The sequence below is a fragment of the Phalacrocorax carbo genome, chromosome 4 (genome assembly GCF_963921805.1).
Source record: "Phalacrocorax carbo chromosome 4, bPhaCar2.1, whole genome shotgun sequence".
NCBI classification, from domain to species: Eukaryota; Metazoa; Chordata; class Aves; order Suliformes; family Phalacrocoracidae; genus Phalacrocorax; species Phalacrocorax carbo.
Window position 1 is genome coordinate 31,655,421 of NC_087516.1, and position 18,284 is coordinate 31,673,704.

The following is an 18,284-nucleotide window of genomic DNA, read 5'->3' on the forward strand; positions in this document are numbered from 1 at the left end:
AGTGGAATCAAGACAACCTTTCTTCACTGTAGCTGTAGTTATGATTCCACATCACTTTTTGCTTAGAGAAAAAAAAAATTAACATTGCACATTTAGAATTCCACTTCTCTAGAGCTACAGTCTGACTCCTTTTGACAGCATCTCCAGGAGCAGTGACAATGGGCTAAATAGAATGTCACCAGAGTGAAGGATTTCTTAAAAAACTGTCCCTTCAAAAATAGCATCAGTTAATCCAACTCATCCTTCAAGTGTATCCACTTGAGCTTTGCTGTGGCTCTGCTCTGATCACAGCTTTACATTTATTACAGTCACACAGTATTTAATCTAGGCACACTTATGGGCGAGTTAAATGGAACTCAGGACATCACCTGACACATGCTAAAAGGTTATGTGTGAGAGCACTACCATAGGACTGAAAGGGTTTTGGAGGAGAGGCCTTCTTAGACCTAGATCCACAACATGGTTCCTTTTCAGCAGAAAGGCCAGACCAAGTTGTTGCTCCTGGGAATCTTAATATAAATTACATCGCAAAAATGATCCTGCTTAAAAATCAAACCCAACACCAAGTAATGATGGCAAGAGCAGCAATTGTATAAAAAAACCAGATCTTTGCTCTTCTCCCTCACATATCTGCGCTACTACCAGGGGCCATTCAGATTACTGAGGGCAAATCTGTCTCCTCCCCAGTTTGCAAATGGCAACGCTGAAATTTTTGCAGTGTGGCAGATAAATGGAGCAATCACCACTCTGACCTATATTAAAAAGTTCCATTCTTCTTTAAAGCACACTCATTCACTGAGATGAATGGGTCACTCTGCAGGTCTTTGACAGGGCTGTTACCCTGGAAAGTCTTCTGAAAGCCCCAATTAGATTATTTCCTGGTAGACCAAACTGTATTTGGGCCAAATGCCAGGAGAATGAGCTTCAGGGAGCTGAAATGTTTGCGTTGTTGGTGAATCCACAAACGCTATCAGCATCACTGTTGGCTTAAAAGACTCTCCTTCCAGACTCTCACTCTTTGTTCCTTCTCCCGCAGCAAGGTCTCCTTTGTGTTGGCACAAGCGCTCGCTCAGGTGGCCAAGTGGCTAACCAATACACACAACTGATTTAAATCAAACCTAACATAATAAAAAGCCCCTACAAAGAACGCTGCCTTTTTTTTAAGATCAAGGAAAGTAGTGTAAGACACGGCAGAAAAACCAGCCAGGAGAGTTTATCTAAACCGATCTACCCAGCATGAACCTCCTGTGCTGTGTGCAATCCTCCGTCCATGCATTAGGCTGAAACTTAAGGTAGGGGCAGACAAGCCAACAGAGCTGTGAAAATTACTGGAGAGCTCTATCATGCCTACCTGGATGACTTAACTACAGTCAATATGAAGAAAAACCGACAGTCTCACCCCAACTCTATGGGTAGGTTAACATAATGGAAAGTCTGTTGCCCGCAATAAACATAATGGCTGTCTCAGAAACTTCCTCCTTTATTTAGATTTTGGCACCAGTTCCCTCCTGGTTTTTAACACTCCTCCTTACGTTAACTCATTCCAGTTGATTACTCCACATCCAGAGATAAGAGCTGAGACCGAACTGCATTTTGTGACATGTACATCTAAGAGATTCGATTAGAATGGAAATCTGGGCTTACCTTCACTTTCCAAAAATAAGCATGCAGGGACCTGAGCCCTGCAGAAAGTTACATAAAACAACCAAGCAGATGCAACAGCTCCCCACAGCAAAAAGGTCTCACTCATCCCTTCCTGCAGGAGTAAGCTTTGTGGCATGTAACTGAACTGGGCTGCCAGCACCTAGCAGCACAGAATGGCCTCTAAAGGTACACCAAGATAGAACTAAAAGATGAAGTGTTACTATATCCATATTCAGTGCCTCTGAAAGTACTCAGGAATGAGTTACCTGCACATACAGCATGAATGTTCTGGTAAAACAGCATACAGACTCAATCACTAGCTAGACAAATATCTTACCCAGTATATTCCATAGGGAATTTGCACAGAAATATGGCTGATTACAAAATCTAGCATTTAGGCAACCGAAACATTTAACACTGCAGTTCCTGCATCTGGGGATGGAGGATCTGCTGAACCCATAATGGGTTCCTGAGATGAAATCAAGAGGTAAATATGTTACACACCAAATTATCAGGATCATTACCTGTAGCATATCCATGTTCCTCAGAAAATTCCCATCCAAGTTCTATTGCAATTTCAAGATTTCTGTTTGAAAGATTCATGGTGTAAAACAGGATGCTAACAGCTTACTAAATAGCCTTTTTTTAAAAAAAACTATCTTGTAGACAAGAGGCTGAATATAAAATGTAGATAAATGCTTTCATTATGCTATGTTGAGTGTAGATATTTTGAAGGATGGCTGGTGGGAAGCAACAAGTAAGTTTACTAGATTGAAAGAGAGGTATAAATTCTTAACTTAGGTTGGCGATTATTTGGTTTCTGTTGTGTAGGTTTTAATAGCGGACAGTAAGAGGGAAGATATCAAAAAAGCACGCTGGCCAAACCTCCACTCTCCATTTACTCTGATTCTCAGAACAAATTCCATTCATAGACCCAGCTGAGTTGGGACAAGGGGTACTCCCTGACTTAACAGGACTTCCACCTGGAGAGAAGAGGCCTTTTAAAGACCTTTTCTAAAAATCAGTGCAAAGCTGGATACACTCAGGTTTCAGTACACAGTATTACTGCCAAACATATTTTCCAGGGAATTTTGCAAAAAGTTAACAGAAATCACGCTTGTTCCAAGATTAACTTTGCAAATTTGTCCTGGTCAAGGACTCAAATGACGTTTAATAGATTTGTAACTCAAACTACTCCTCCTCCCTCTCTCACCGCCCCCAAGAAAGTCCTCTCCTTACCAATATCCTCTGACTTTATTTTGGCATGCTGTCAGTGGATTTTTCAGTGACTTTGTTCCCTGGCTTACAAATTGCAAAGATGATTTAGAACATCCACTTTTAAGCCTTCTTAATGTTGATGCCAGAGTAACAGCATTAGCTTTAGCAGCTTTAAAGTTTCAAACATAATGAGAATTCACTGCTAACATAGCCGTAAAATGTGTTAAAACCAGATGAAAATTACTTTAAAATGGTCTCAGGTTAAATTGGTACAATGTTCTTAGTGTGTGGAAGGACTTGATTAGCCTGAGAGTAGGAATACACCGGTTTTCGTTTTAATTCAGTTCACCCTTATTAAATCAAAGCAATAAAAAGGAATGTTCTAACTTCTGCTACAAAGAAATGCAAATTTAAGCCTCAACAATCCAGCAGCTGATTTCCAATTAAAAAAAAAAAACACAAAGCCAAAACCTTTTAAAGCTGTTGCTTATGTCAAGATAGTGAAATTCCAAGTCTGTCTTTTGTCTTTCATGATGTGCCTACTTGTGGCCCATCCACAACCTTGCTTACAAAAACACACCAATTCTTCATGCAGAATAGTTTCAGTGAAACACGAACACCACTCAGGCACGTGCCATTGAATACACCCTTAAATATTTTGGTGGCTTGATTCAGCGTACCAAGTTACAAGTTTTCAGTTACAAACATCCTCGCTGAAGTCAACCCCTCCAGCGCCTCGATATCTTTTTAACACTGTAATACAAACTATCAACTCATTTTAGGCCATTTATCAGAAGCAGCAAAGTCCTTGACATTGCTGCAACCAGCTACATAAGAACATAAAGCACAAAGAATTTATGCTGCCTGTTTTTGTGGCACGTAACATATATTCTCTGGATCTTTCTGTATACAAATGAGATTTCAAAGATTAAAAATTATAACATTCCTGACAGCTGCCTCTTCCTTGTGGATCAGTCATCTCAAAAATGCAGTTTGATACAATGCCATGCCTCAATATTCTAATTTTTAAAAACTAAGATGAATTAAGGGCCAAATTCTGTAATTTGATTTATTGCACAGGACTAATTTGCATATAAAAGAACATGTCTATGGGTATCTAAGGATAGTGGTTGTTACCTAAACATCTTTACTAATTTGAAGGTGAAGTCTAAGGGCTGTAATTTTGAGCGGCCAATCAAACTTCTGTTAGTCACTTAGGCCTGATTGGGACTGCCCATTAACATTTACCATACCTCTCTTTCATGTTAACTTATTTTTAAAGGAATACGGTTAAGAGACACTTCTTAGTTTTTTAAGTTTAAATGAACAGGCTCAATGAAATTCACCGACACAGTTAATGCTAAGTCTTAATTCTGGTTTTCAAGAGACATTCCAAGGAGGAAAAATGGCTGTTATCCCATTACTTCTGACAGGGGATGTCACCTCTTCTGCACCTCACAGTAGGAAAAATGCAAAGAGGTTAGAGGGAAACATTAAAGAAGGAAATAGGAACATTAACATCTCTATTTAAAAGGATTTTATTGAGTGCTTTCAAAGGTATACCTGATTGAACAGACTGTTTCACTTTACAGATGCAATAATGCTTATGTCTCTAAGGAAGCATCCCTTAAAAATGTTGACAATTATCAAGTTAGAAGGTCAGAATCGGAGGTATTGCATGTATGCCTTTAGGTGTGTATCCTCCTGTACTACTTGTGAATTGTTCACAGTTTCAATCACAACATTAGTCTACAGTTGTGCCCTCCGGGGGGGATATCTGATATTAAAGAGGTCACGGATATCAAATATACTTGTCAGGTGCCCATCAGAAAAAAAAAAAAAAAAAGTGCACTGAAAAATCATGAAGTAAGGGTGCAATGAAAATTGAGATAAGCTGCAAAGTAATGAAAGTACATGAATCATTTTATTTCCAACTAAGAAACTCCAGGCCCACCAGTGTAGCTGTGTAAGCACAAATGAGGTAAGATTTTTTTCCCAGCCTCTTCACAGAAAAATGGCACAACCTAAAATGAGACTATTGATTACATGGCTTTGTTTCCTGGATTCTGCAGCGCTATTGCTCCCGATAAAAACATTTTTGATGGACACTGGCAAATATATTAGTTTATGAATGATAAACCTACAACCCAAAGAATATCATTAGTATCAGAGCCATGCAGGGATGCAGCATTTTACCAGTAAAAGAATATGAAACTGCTGTAATAAACAGAAAACCTCAATGTAAACAAGTTTCTGTTGTCGGTCCAAACCGGTTTTAGAGCAACCTTTGCATGTCTGTGACCTTAAAAAATACAAAGAACATGTCATTTTGTCTATTCGGTGCATGTGTAGTTAGAGAAGCCCACCGCCCCACGCTGCCAGGAACGTGATTATTTAGCCCATTTTGCAAATGGGAAGTTAACCACAGTATACGGGTGTTTGTACTACTACAAAAGTAGCACGCGTGTGTTTGGCTGTGCACGTGTTCCCTCAAGGAGGCTATATCCTTCCGGCACCACTGAAAAAATGATTCGTGTATGTCTGTGCATAACATTATTACTTTCAATACCAAACGGAAGCAGAACCCAAACTTCACTTTGCAGCTCTGCATCCACACGGATCACGGTGAATCTACTCTGTTTTACATCGCCATAGACACGTCAGGTAGAAGTTTTATTGTATCATGGTGATGAATCTAAGCACCTGTGGCTAGTCGGAGCCAAAAAACGCTCCAGAACCACTCCGTTTCGGTAGCCTAGGCTCATGCGAGCTCCACTTTAACGTAAGCATCTCGAGTAACGCCGAGAGCGGCAGCCGGGCCGGGCCGCGCCGCCTGCGGGGGCTCGGCGCCCGTGTGCCAGCCCCGGGACAGGACGCGGCGGTGAGCGGGACGCACCGCGGGCTCCGGGCAGGGCGGGACGTGCCCACACCCAGGCCGGCACCGGCGGCACATGCGACTTAAGTGAGATGCAGCCGAGCTCCAAAGCGCGTCCGAGAGCCGCTCCTTCGGCGGGGCCGGGGGGCGGCCCGGAAGGGCGGGAGGTGGCGGGGCGTTCCTTGCGCTTCGCCAGCGGGATGCTGCGGGGCTCCCCGCCGGCACGGCAGGGCGCGGCGCGGCGCGGCGCGGGAGGAAGGGACGAGACGGGACAGAGCGGGCAGGCCCCCGGCCGCGCCGCTCCCTTCACAGCCCGCTCCTTCCTTCCGCTGCCGCCGGCCGCCCCCCCCGGGCAGCCGCCGCGGCCCTGCCCGCCACGAAGCCGCTGTTTCGGGACGTCGGTCCCGTCCCGTTCCCCCCCCCCACCCTTACCTGTGCTGCAGCCCCACCAGCCCCAGCGTGATCACATGGGGCACGTCCAGCTCCGTGGGCCAGACGCCGGAGGCGATGCAGCCGAACACGCCGCACTCCTCCCGGATGCCCAGCTCCTCCAGCTCCATGGCGCCGGCGGCACGTGGCGGCGGCGGCGGGCGGCCCGGCCCCGCTCCCGCGGCTCCCGCGCGCTCCTGCCGGCGCCGCGCGCAGCCAACAGCGCCGCGCTGCGCGGGGCCGCCGGTAGCCTGCCGGTGCGGCCTCCCTCATTTACATACGGGAGGGGGCGCCCCCGGTGCCCACACCGTCGCCTCGCCCATCCCCTCCCCGCCCCGGCCACGCGCTCGCTGCCCCCGCGGGGCGCAACAGGCGGGGTGTGTGTGGGGGGGGGTGTTGCCCGCGGGGTGAGGGGCGCGACGCGGCATTGGCGGGGAAGTGGGCCAACGTGTTTGCCGGGGGACGGCAGGGGCTCTCCCGGGGGCTGGGGGGGCGGTGCGGGGGGCTCGGCGGGGCGGAGGGGGGCTCGGGCCCTCCCCGCCGCCTTGGGCGGCGATTGGCGGGCGGTGCTGCTGCCCACCGCCCCGCCTGCCCGCCCCTTCCGCCGGCCCCTTCTTACCCCGGCGGCGGGGCCCGGCGTCCTGCGCTGAGCCTCTCTTCTGTGCCCTAGGTGCCTGCCACCGCTCCCGCCGCCATAGCCATGGCCCCCACAGCATCAGGTAACCGCCTGCCCCGGCCGGGGAGCCGCGGGGGGGGGGCGGCCCGCGCGCCGCGGCCGTTGAGCGCCGAGGGGATGCGGTAACGGTCCAGTGGGAGGGGGTGGGGTCCGGTGCCCGCTCAGCCGGGCTCGGGTGTCGGTGCGCGGGAGCGAACTTTTTCCCAAAAAAGTTTGGTGTTTGTTAGTTTTTTTTGTTTTGTTTTGTTTAGCGGGTGGCTGGGGACCGGCCAGCCTGAGGAGAGGGCCCGGCCGCCCCCGTCCCGCCTCTTCCCACTGCGGGCGGAGGGTGAGGGGGCCGCGCCGCTGCCGCCCCCCCTGCACCCCGTTTTGCCTTCCCGAGCTTCGGGTTTGTCCCGAAGCAAAATAAAACACTATGTAAAAGCGATGGGGGTCCTGCGGGCCCCGGGATGCCGGCGGGGAGCCGGACGCGGCCGCTGCCCGCGTGTGCCCGGCCCGGCCCGTTCCTCGTGGCGCCGCAGCAGCGTGGGCAGAAGCTCTGAGAGATCGCTTTCGCCCTCAGCGCTCGGGGGGAGACCTGGCCGAGTTGCCCTGTAGGTGCGGGCTTAGCGCCCTCTTCGCGGTCACTGGCTGCAGCGTGGGATCCTGCGGGGTCCTGCCTTGCACGCAGCTGATAAAGTGTGCGAGGTTGGTGGGCTTACATGCAGAAGTAAAAAAACTTCCTTCTACCTAAAACTGATTTGTTGTTGGTTTTTTTTTTTGACTTCTCTAGACCTGAAACTTGGTAAAAAAGTTAATGAAGGTAAAACGAAAGAAGTGTATGAGTTGCCAGATATCCCGGGATGTGTCCTCATGCAGTCGAAAGACCAGATAACAGCAGGAAATGCAGCCAGGAAGGACCGAATGGAAGGGAAGGCTGCCATTTCCAATACAACAACTAGCTGTGTGTTTCAGTTGCTTCAAGAAGCTGGTAAGTATTTAAAAGGTAGAATAAACGCCTGCGTATTACAGATATTATTACAAAACAGTATCGTTTCTAGATAGTGGATTATCGTGCCTTTAGGCTCTGATGGTTTTTTTTAAGTGTCTTTTCGATTGGTTTTTACGTACGCTTTTCCCTCTGGTACTACAGAGCTGGGTGGGCAACTTGTTTGTTGGGAATGTGAGATTATCTGAAGGAATCTAATTGCAGATAACACAGCAGTAGTTCCTCCTGCTTGTTTGGACATGCCCGTAATCCTCCCCTCTACTTCTCTCAGTTTTTCCCTACCCACATGCCCCTTTGCCTGTAGTCCCAGCCGGGATGCATCTCGCCTTGCTACATCTGCCTGCACAGAAGTCACTCTTAGCTGGTGGCACTACCAGGCTATGTCTAAGCCGTGTGAAACTTGTGCATGAACATTAAAAAAAATACAATTAGAGTATCTTTTTATATTTTCCCCCCTCTCACCTGTGTCTGCTATATCAATGTAAAGTGTCTGTATGCTTTGTACTTAAACATTTATGAGAACAGCATTGAAAATGCATGTATCGGTCTTTATCAAATGTATCGGGAAATTAATGTTTACTTTAAAGGACTCAAAGTATTTCTCATGCTAGAAGTGAGCTTTCATGAGTATGTAACTAACTTGAGACATGCAAGTTTTGCACCACACTTGCAAAAATGGAGCCAATATCTCTCCTTTGAGAAAGCATTTTGAAGTGTCTTTGAGAAGTTTGCAAGTTGCAAAGGGGAGTTTGCGCTGGTGGGTTTCTAACTTGAGTCTGCAAACAGTACTATAATACAGACACCAGTAAACCTGGTTAAGACAACTCATAGGTGCACGCTCAGTGCACTTCGAAGTGCAAAGATTGCTTCAAGTACCAGCTGAGTTACTCTAAAAGTTGTATTATCTGTTATAAGGTATAGTAATAGTTCTCAGACAAGCAGTGAAGTCCTAGTAAGTTTCATATGCGGGGAAGAGAAAGGCGGTTTCCATAGAGTTGTATCTACCTGTATTGCAGTGTGAGTAGTTCTTAAAGTATGGGTTGAGACAAAGATCTGTCGAGTCATTCAGTATAATCCTTGGTCATTGGCTTTCTTGGGAAGCCTATTGTACATACAGTACAAAGAAGGCTCCAAGGTCTTCCTGATTATATTTCCAGTTGATTAAAACTACCAGTTTTCATTTAGGGACAATTAATGAGATGTTTTGCCTAATTCTTAAATGGCAATAGTTAAGATAACAATCAAAATATTTAATATCCTACGGATATGAACTTGAAATGTGAAGAAGCCATGCTGTAGAATTCTAAAAGATCTTTAAATGGCTTGTAGTCAGTAACTTCAGGTGCTGCAGAAAGATATGCAGAGTAAACTGCACTGCGTTTTAAAGCAAGAAAAGAGCTTTCTGGGTTCTTCTCCAGTTTGCTTGTTTGACTGGCATAAATGGCAGATAATGTGAATGCCTCATCTTAGAAGTAGTTTGTTTGCTTTGTGCAACTCTCAACCTAATCTTTCAAAGATGATTTACAGAGTTCTGTTAAAGTTTCTCTCCCTTTTGTAATAGAGCTAGTGTCAGCCCTTCAAAAGCTCACATCTGCACTGATGAAAAAGGTAGTAGTAAGCCATGTGGGGGCCTTAATGCCTAGATTTAGGAGTGACTTAATGTGTAGTTGATTATTTAAATTATTCTGCCCTTGAGGGAAATGCAACAAAATCTGACGAGTCAATGTTAATACTATATTTTAAGACTTTAATTTGTCCTTTACGGCTCTGGAAGTGGAATGGAATAGAGCTACTTCTCAGTCTGACTGGCTGCAGCTCCTTTGTCGTCTCTTTCTGGCAGATGGCAACTGGGCTTGGTGGTTATCTTGCCCTGGGGGCAGAAAGGTGGGACTTTTCCTCAAGAGTGAAATTGAAAGAAGAGCCATTGCTCTTAGTGCCTGTCTGCACGTGGTGACTGTCCCTGTTTAATCTGGGGCCATCTTAGAGTTTTTTAAGAAGGTTGATTTGCTGCAGCAGGTTTGTGTGTGGGCATACGCTTCTGATTCTTAATATTTTTTGCCTAACAGATTGCTAAGGTCTAGTGCCCTAAACAAATGTTAGTTTGTAATGAAAGGGAGGACTAAGTCATTCACTTCCCCACCCCATCCTCCTTCATTAATCAAAGTAGTAAAGACTACTATGCTCCCTAACTCCTCTGAAAGCCTCCAATTACTGTTTCATGTACAATGGATCTTCTACCAGAGAGCATGGTTGGATACTTGGTTGCTCCTAACTTTTGTTTAAAAACAAACCATTGTGGGGGATAGATTTGTTTAAAAGCTCTGTGAGCAAAATTACTTGCAAGAGTAGGATTTCTGACCAGAGCATAAGGTTCTGAGCTACGAGTGAGTGTTGTATGATAAAATTGGCAAAACTAAAGACCTATGGAAGGTAACTGCATTGATTGCCTCTTGGAAAGCCAGAGTGGGCTTAAAATACCCTGAAGAGCTTCAGTGTGTCCCTTACGTCCAGAGGGGAACAAGACTCAGCTGTACTTAAAGGTGTTTGCGACTCTCTTGTTTCAAGTGTGGAGTGTGCCTAGTAATGGAACTAAGCTGCCACCTTTATATTTAGGAATCAAAACAGCTTTTGTCAGGAAGCAGAGTGACACAGCATTCATAGCAGCTCACTGTGAAATGATCCCAATTGAATGGGTGTGCAGAAGAATTGCTACTGGCTCCTTCCTCAAAAGAAACCCTGGTGTCAAAGAAGGATATAAGTTTTACCCACCAAAAATTGAGATGTTTTACAAGGTAAGTTTCCTTTCCAGTGTTGTTAATCAAACTTGAACAGAGCTAGAATTCTGTATTGCCTCCTTTAAAATGCTGACAAAGCGACTGGTGTTAGTGGCTGACCAGTCTTCTTGGTATTGGTAGTTTTGCCATCGTAATGTTTTCTTGCATTCTTGTCCAACAGCTGTTTTGTCTAAAGTGCACAGAATGTAATACTGGCTTACAGGGCCAGCAAAGAAGTAACAAGCCAAACGGTACATAAAATAGTAAAATGTTTTATTTATAAGGTGTAAGGACTTTTTAAGCATAAGCCTAATGCATGAGTTGAAACAGATGTGTTGATATATTTGAGGAACTTAAAATAAACAATACTTGCATGGTTAGGGTAGGTAGCTAGCTAGTCATTTGGGATTCTGAACTTCTTTGGGAATGCATGCTGAAAGAAGTGTCTTGTGAACTATGACCTAAATTGTTGTTTGTAGTGTACCCGGTCACTCCTGCAGCACTGTCCAAAGTTGAAATGCTTTTAAAGATGTTTGGGTGTTACAGCAAGCGTTTTCAATGTTGCTGTCACCTCTTTAGTGCTAATCATGAAATACTAGTTTGTAGCCTGTATTTAAAAAAAAAGCAAAACCTAGCATTATCGTCTAATGGTTATTTTCCTCCTAGAGCAACTTTACATTACATGATGTATGTGTTTTGGTTTTCTTAACAGGATGATGCTAATAATGATCCACAGTGGTCTGAGGAGCAGCTAATTGAAGCAAAATTCTGTTTTGCTGGACTTACTATTGGCCAGACTGAAGTGGATATTATGGCTCGTTCTACTCAAGCTATTTTTGAGATCCTGGAAAAATCATGGCAGCCCCAAAACTGCACTCTGGTAGACCTGAAGGTATAAGAATCTGATTTCTCATGATCCTGGTTCTGACAGGAAACATATCACTGTATAGTTCCTAATAAGAATCCTATTTTGTCTTTAGATTGAATTTGGTGTTAATATTCTGACAAAAGAAATTGTTCTTGCTGATGTTATTGATAATGATTCATGGAGACTGTGGCCATCAGGAGACAGAAGCCAGCAGAAGGACAAACAGGTAATGATTTAATCTTTACCTTCTAAGTTAATTGGGAAGGAGAATGAAAGTAAGTAAACCCTACAGTTAAACATCTGCTTTCAGAGTGACTTTTTCTAGATAGTCTTATCTTGTTATGGAGTAGCTCATAGGGCACCTAATGCCCAATCCTGTTATCATTAAATAGTTGATGATCTGGTTTGTGGTAGGAAAAAATCCTCTACCTCTATATCTTCAGTAGGAACACCCAGCAGCACCTTTGACTGGAGCTATTGTACTGAAGCATGGAGCTTCCAGGGGTAACATGAATTTTTGACTTGTTGTGCAGATACTTAAATAATTGGACAAGAAAGTGGTGGGAAGAATAGAAGCTTTGGTTCCCAGGTTTGCCTCCCCGTTTCTCTGTTTATTCAGAGTAGTCTCCTTTACAACTAGAGATCTGGTGATACATAAGAGGGATCTCTAGGGAGGGTGCTTTTCTTCATTATTTTGGTTAAGCTTGAATTCAATATTCAGATGTCTATATGTTACTCACAAACTACGTCCACATATGAGGGCTGCAAACATAAGTTTGAAATAAAACTTGTCCTATATTTAAACTTGTAGCAATTACACTTGTCAAATGTCTCTGAATTGCCAGATAAGTAGTTATGAAAGAACCGGTTTGGGAATGCTGCTGCTATGGAGCTTCTGTGAGTCACTGAGACTAGTAGCAGAGACCCTGTGAGAGAAAGTGGCTGTAAGCCGCAGGGGAAGATTTTGAAGTGTGTGTGGGAGGAGGGGGTATTACTTTGAAATTAGGAAGCAGAACTGCTCTATTGTTTACTTCACCTGAATTATGTAGTAGCCTGCTTGAGGGAATTACTCTGACAGTGTGTTTGCTCATCTCCCTAAAATAAGGTACCTGATAACATCATGCAGAACATAGGTTGGCTAGTGCAGTGCTACTGCAGTCAATTGTGTCAATGCAAATCCAATTTTAAGAGGTGTATGTCTTCACTTAAATTTGCCCTTTGGGAAGCTTCCAAAACCTGGATACCCTCCTGGCTCAAAGCCTTTCATATTGCAAATGGCCATGAACTGTCATGTAGGTTGTTTACACCTACTGAGGTGGTTCTTCATTAAACAGCTCTTCCTTGTTTCCATATCCACTCTCTATCTGTACCAATCTCTGCTCTCTGTGGAGTTGCTAGAAACTGCATAAATATTTCAGTTGGGGTATTCTTATCAATTATGATAGCAAAATGAGTGTTCATCTATCCAAAATATGTGAACTTCAGTTTTGTGGGTTTTTATCTCTTTCCAGTCCTACCGGGACCTGAAAGAAGTGACTCCTGAAGCTCTGCAGATGGTTAAGAGAAACTTTGAATGGGTTGCAGAAAGAGTGGAGGTACCTGTTTCTTATGCATACTGTATCTAGACTTCAGTACCTACATGTCTGCTGACTGCTTTTCTTTCCTTTGCCCCCCTTCGCTCTTTTCCCTAGTTGCTTCTGAAAACAAAGAGCCAAGGGAGAGTTGTGGTGTTGATGGGATCTCCTTCTGACCTCAGTCACTGTGAAAAAATAAAAAAGGCATGTGCAACCTTTGGAATTCCTTGTGAGTTAAGAGTGACCTCTGCTCACAAAGGGCCGGATGAAACCCTGAGGATCAAAGCAGAATATGAAGGTAAATAACAGAGAACTAGTGATTTGGATTGAAACAGTATCATATTCAAGAATGACTTGGCAGTTCAAGGATTTGGCAGGTTGAGGGTTCCTTTTTTTTTTTTTCCTTTTGTTAAACAGAACACCAAGCTGTTAATGCTGCCCTACACTTGCTAATTACATAATGATGGGTTATAGACTGCACTAAGTGATACGGAGTAATGTATTGTCCCACTGCCCAGCCACAGCTTCCATTACTCAAAGTCTAACCTCTGCTTTTATCCCAGTACCAGAACTATTTTGCCCAAGCCTTAATCATGTTAATTCACTTACTGTAGCATCTTGCTGGTGATCCTGGCCCTTCTGAAATGAGGAGGAGTTTCTCTAGCTGACTGAATAGTCTTATGTGTTATGTACAAGGCAGATATTGCTCCCATCATGTTTTCCTTCCTGAGCAAGAAAATATTCTTGCTCATTATTTTTAGATACCATGAGGAAAAGACACTTCATTTAAATTCTTACCCTTACTGAGAAAGCTTGACATCTCTTCAGAATTGTTTATAGCCTGGCAGAAGAGAGATGAGAACTATTTATTTTTGTGGGAGTACACTTTCTACTCGGTGAAACTACAGATGTGGTAACCATAGTTGAGAAACATTTATTTTCAGTTGAACTGTGTAAGATTTAAGGAGAGAAATGCTTAAAGATGCCAGAATTTAATGACTGTGTTCTCTGCAAAGCTAAGCAGCAGTATTCCTCTGGTACTGAGACTTCCCCTCAGAGGCAGAGTAAGACATGCTAACTTCAGTTGCAGTAAACAGTAGCTGGGATTTAAGGCTGCAAGATTTAGAAGGTATTTCTGTGAAGGGGGAAGTTGGACACAAAATTCTAGTGCCATGTGATGGAATTGACAAAATAACTGCAAACAGAATTGTGGATTTGGACTAAGTTCCTGCAAAAGCAAGTAGTAGAGAACAAGGTGGATTGCTTATTTCTGAATGTCTTCCTCCCTCCTCAGGAGACGGAATCCCAACAGTGTTTGTCGCGGTAGCTGGCAGAAGCAACGGTTTGGGGCCAGTAATGTCCGGTAACACTGCTTACCCGGTTGTCAACTGTCCTCCGCTCTCAGCTGACTGGGGAACTCAGGATGTGTGGTCCTCTCTCAGACTACCCAGTGGTAAGACAGTCTTCAACTTATGCTCTTGTTCTGACCTAGCTCTGTTTTTGTTGTTGTTCTAGTATATGTATGTGTACAAACACACATGGCAAAACACTGGGAAAGCAGCTGGATCAGTACTGAACAAAGTCTTTAGAAATATCTTGCATACAGTCTTTGACTTTTTGATGGCAAAAAGCCCAATAGACAGAGCAAAGATTACATAGGAATAGTCTTTAGAAAAACATAAACTTTGGCTTATCCTTGCTAAACATTCCAGCTTGAAATTGGAATTAGTATTAATGGGTATTTAAATAATTGAATTTTGTTCAGTTATAGAGCTGCATTTTTCCTTACGAACAAAAAGTACCTTTCTCCAGAGCCAGTGTAGGTAAGAGCTTAACTCTATTACTTCAGTGCATTGCTACCTGTATGATTTTTAACTTTGTTAGTGATTTGAATGGATGCTGGGCAAGTAGGAGGCCTTGGAAGCCTGTTACCTCTGTATAAGGAGAGTCATTTGGTATGCTTGCTTTTGGCTTACAATGCCATGAGGCAGTCCTCTTAGAAGTAGTGAAACACTTCTACTGACACTTCAGTAGCTTTAGAACTAACCATGTGGTTCCTGGAGGCTGAAACAAATACTGTCCTAAATTCTTTTTCAGAGGCAGTGTTTTGTTTGACTATAAAGTATGTTTTGGTAAGTGGCACTCCCTTTTCTCTGCAGGTCTTGGCTGCCCTACTACTCTGTCACCTGAAGGAGCTGCCCAGTTTGCTGCCCAGATATTTGGGTTGAACAACCATTTGGTGTGGGCCAAACTGCGATCAAACATGTTGAACACCTGGATCTCCTTGAAGCAGGCTGATAAAAAGCTTCGAGAGTGCACCTTGTAAGTCATACTAACAAGTAACTTTTATTAGTTATGCAAAGACAATGGCGTGTGTATTCGTCTTTGGATGAGCTCAAAAGTCCTGCATCCTTTCTTACAGAAAAAAGCACTATTAGAGCAGCAGATGAAGGCTGTTGTGTCCTCATCCTTCCCTTATGTATTTTTTTTTAATATAACATCTTAGTAAAAAGTCGGGAAGTAGTATTTTAGGTATCTTTCTGTTGCTCCAAAATGGTGCTGTTCTGCTTTTTAGTGTATACTGTTAAGTACAGACTATGTCCAGAGAATGATTTGGTGCAATCTAAATAGAATTCAGCTAGTCTTCTGTATTTCTGTAACGGTAATATTCTTCCATAGTAATGTATGTCTTGACCCTTATTAACTCAACTGGACTGACTAAAGCCAGTGCTGATGCTGTTCTGCTTGCAATGATGGTATGCTTTCTTTAGCAATAAAATGGCAACATAGACTATGTTAATAGGAAAAGGGGCTGGAGAAATATTTTAAGATCCTGACATAAATACCTGCCTTATTTAAAAAATGTATGTACATACATGTATCTTTTTTTAAAAATGTGTGTATATACATACCCCATTGATATCTTCTGGAATGATGTGATGAAGTTGACACCAATTCTCCTATTCGTAACAAGCTATGAATATGAATGGTTTTGAGTGGACTGTAACTGGGCTTGTTGCCTGTTTGCTGTAACTCTTGCCTTGTCCAGTCGTTGCCTGTCTGAATACCAGGTAGATCTCTGCCTTCAGTAGTTCTGAAGGGCCTATGTGATATTGTCAAACTGTCTTCATAACACTTCGAAACTCTGGCTATTATGTATCTGTATTTCCTCACTCTGTTTCTATGGAAATTTTACTGAACTCTGAAGGGGGGAATAAATAGTGAAGCAGCAAACTACTGGGGGAAATCTAAGCATGACTGTCTTGTCTTTGCACACACCAGTCTTCTGAGTAGGTACGATTCTAACAAATATGCAATTACTCAATGTATGTAACATTGATGCTTTTACAATTATAAATAAACTATTGAATTTAAAGCTTTTTCATGGAGACTTATTGAATAAGTAGTCAAACTGGCCATCAGCTGTGGTATGTAACTTCAGGACCTTAAGTCAGGTAATACTCATGTAAAATGGTCATGCACTGAAACCTGCATAGAATGGTATGAGGTGACGGTCTTTGGAAGATACCCTACTACTTAAGTGTCTCACTGTTACAGGAAGCTGTGCTCTGTCTTCCTGATGTACTGCTTTATGACTGTGTGGTGGGTCAGCGTTACCCTGTAGTGTGAGTAACTGGATTAAATGCTGCTGCTGGCCTTCTCCTTCACAGGAAGGGACCACATCTCATGTGTAGCTGTACAGAAGAGCTCTCAGCAGTGCTCTACTCTGGAGTTAAGTCAGGTTTTGTTTTTTTTAATTGGTTAAAGCTTACACAAAAGTAACCAGAAGTCTCTTCTTAGTCTTGAGGGCAGTTGCTTTTCTCATGAATTTCTAAATGAAGTATCAGTAATAGTGGGGGCTAGTGATGACAAAAAGGTTGAAATTCCTTGGTGGCATACCATCCCTGTGGAAGCACTGCTGTTAAAGTGAAGATCTTGAAGACTGGCTTTTAGCAAGCAAGCTACCTACCAAGGTTGTACGCAGTGGCATGCTTCTGCTAGCACAGCTGAAGGTGTGCTGTCGGCTAGCTGAACAAGACAGTGGTGTTAACTTTGACTAGCAGAAGAACTACGGGGTGGAAAGAGATGAGTGCATGCTCTTTGTTTGCTGGGGTGAGTGGAATTGCTTTATCTTACCTTGGAATTGGGCGAGAACTAGAGCCAACAACTGTAAAGGAGAGTACAGTGCTGCTTTCTCCTAGTGGCAGCTCTCTGCTCACTCACCTGAGGGTGAAGTTACACTGGAGGTGATGGTGTCACCTCCTGTTCTTTCCCTCCCTCCCCAGCACTGCATTGAGTGTTAGCTCTGGCGAGTGATGACCCTGACAAGCTTATTGGTCACCTGATGACTGCAGCACAGGGGTGAGACAGACAATGGCACCCGGCCAGTTCTGTCTCTTCCTGCCCGCACTGCTGCTCTCTCCGTACAGTCTTCCCCACCCAATAAAAATTAGTAACAGACACTGGCTTGAGCATTACACCTGGAATGTTCTGTACTGTCTCTAGTTACTTGCCCCTTGATTATACTAACTTCATTTGTACAATTGTCTGATTTATGTTGGGCATGAGCATGCAAAGTGCATCAGTTGCCACAGAGGTGGTCATTCTTCAGCTTTTGGGTGGGGTGGGTTCTTTGAGGTTGGTTTTGTGCAGTCTGTGCTGAACTCCTGGAAGCAAACCTTTGCTTGAGCAGTTGCCTTGCAAAGAAGCACTAAGACACGGCAGCTAGCATTAACAGGGTGTTTGCTGTGACCAGCAGATGAAACCTGTGAAGTCTGCCCCATCTGCAAGGACTGCATCGACCCTAGAGGCTGAAGTGCCCCATATCAGCTGTTTAGTTGTTCAGCTGGAAGTTCTTCACCAAGCTTTTGCTGTGAAATGAAAATACTTGCACTTGGTTCAGTATTCCAGCTATTACCTTGATGCAATAACCTGAGAACTCCTTCAGCCAGATATTGCTCTTGTAACACTTGCTTCCCCCCCACCCCCCCAATTTTGAAAACTATCCCAATAAATTCTTAAATAAAAAGTGCTTTCTTCAGAAAAACTATTATGTGGAGTGGTTACTGAAATTTACTTACATTTTTTAAATTGAGTTGGAATTTTTAATCTCTGCTGTGGAACCTAAGACCCTGGATTAGATCATGTCCTAATTAGCAGTTACCTGCTTAACAATGTATGTTCTTTAAAGATATCAGCAAGGAGCTGTTTAGATTTAGCAGAGGGCAGTGCTGAGGG

General features: G+C 43.8%; 2 protein-coding genes across 2 annotated transcripts in view; one reads left to right on the forward strand and one right to left on the reverse strand.

Moving 5' to 3' along the window:
- Nucleotides 1-6,441, reverse strand: part of PPAT (phosphoribosyl pyrophosphate amidotransferase) — a 52,526-nt gene extending 46,085 nt beyond the window's left edge. The window contains exon 1 of the mRNA XM_064449490.1: nt 6,170-6,441. Coding sequence (XP_064305560.1) covers nt 6,170-6,297 — 128 coding nt within the window. The 5' untranslated portion in view covers nt 6,298-6,441. The remainder of the gene's footprint in view (nt 1-6,169) is intronic.
- Nucleotides 6,442-6,758: 317 nt separating this feature from the next.
- On the forward strand, nt 6,759-16,427 carry LOC104050423 (phosphoribosylaminoimidazole carboxylase and phosphoribosylaminoimidazolesuccinocarboxamide synthase). The gene is made up of 9 exons (XM_064449491.1): nt 6,759-6,885; nt 7,615-7,812; nt 10,444-10,622; nt 11,317-11,496; nt 11,585-11,698; nt 12,984-13,067; nt 13,164-13,344; nt 14,341-14,499; nt 15,206-16,427. The coding sequence occupies exons 1-9, from the start codon at nt 6,867-6,869 to the stop codon at nt 15,370-15,372; spliced, it is 1,281 nt and encodes a 426-aa protein (XP_064305561.1). The 5' UTR covers nt 6,759-6,866; the 3' UTR covers nt 15,373-16,427.
- The last annotated feature ends 1,857 nt before the right edge of the window (nt 16,428-18,284 follow it).

Bases quoted from the DNA above. Each gene is read 5' to 3' on its own strand.
- LOC104050423 (XM_064449491.1), top strand. The intron at 11,699-12,983 runs GTAATGATTTAA...ATCTCTTTCCAG, and splicing joins GCCAGCAGAAGGACAAACAG to TCCTACCGGGACCTGAAAGA. The intron at 13,068-13,163 runs GTACCTGTTTCT...TCTTTTCCCTAG, and splicing joins GGGTTGCAGAAAGAGTGGAG to TTGCTTCTGAAAACAAAGAG.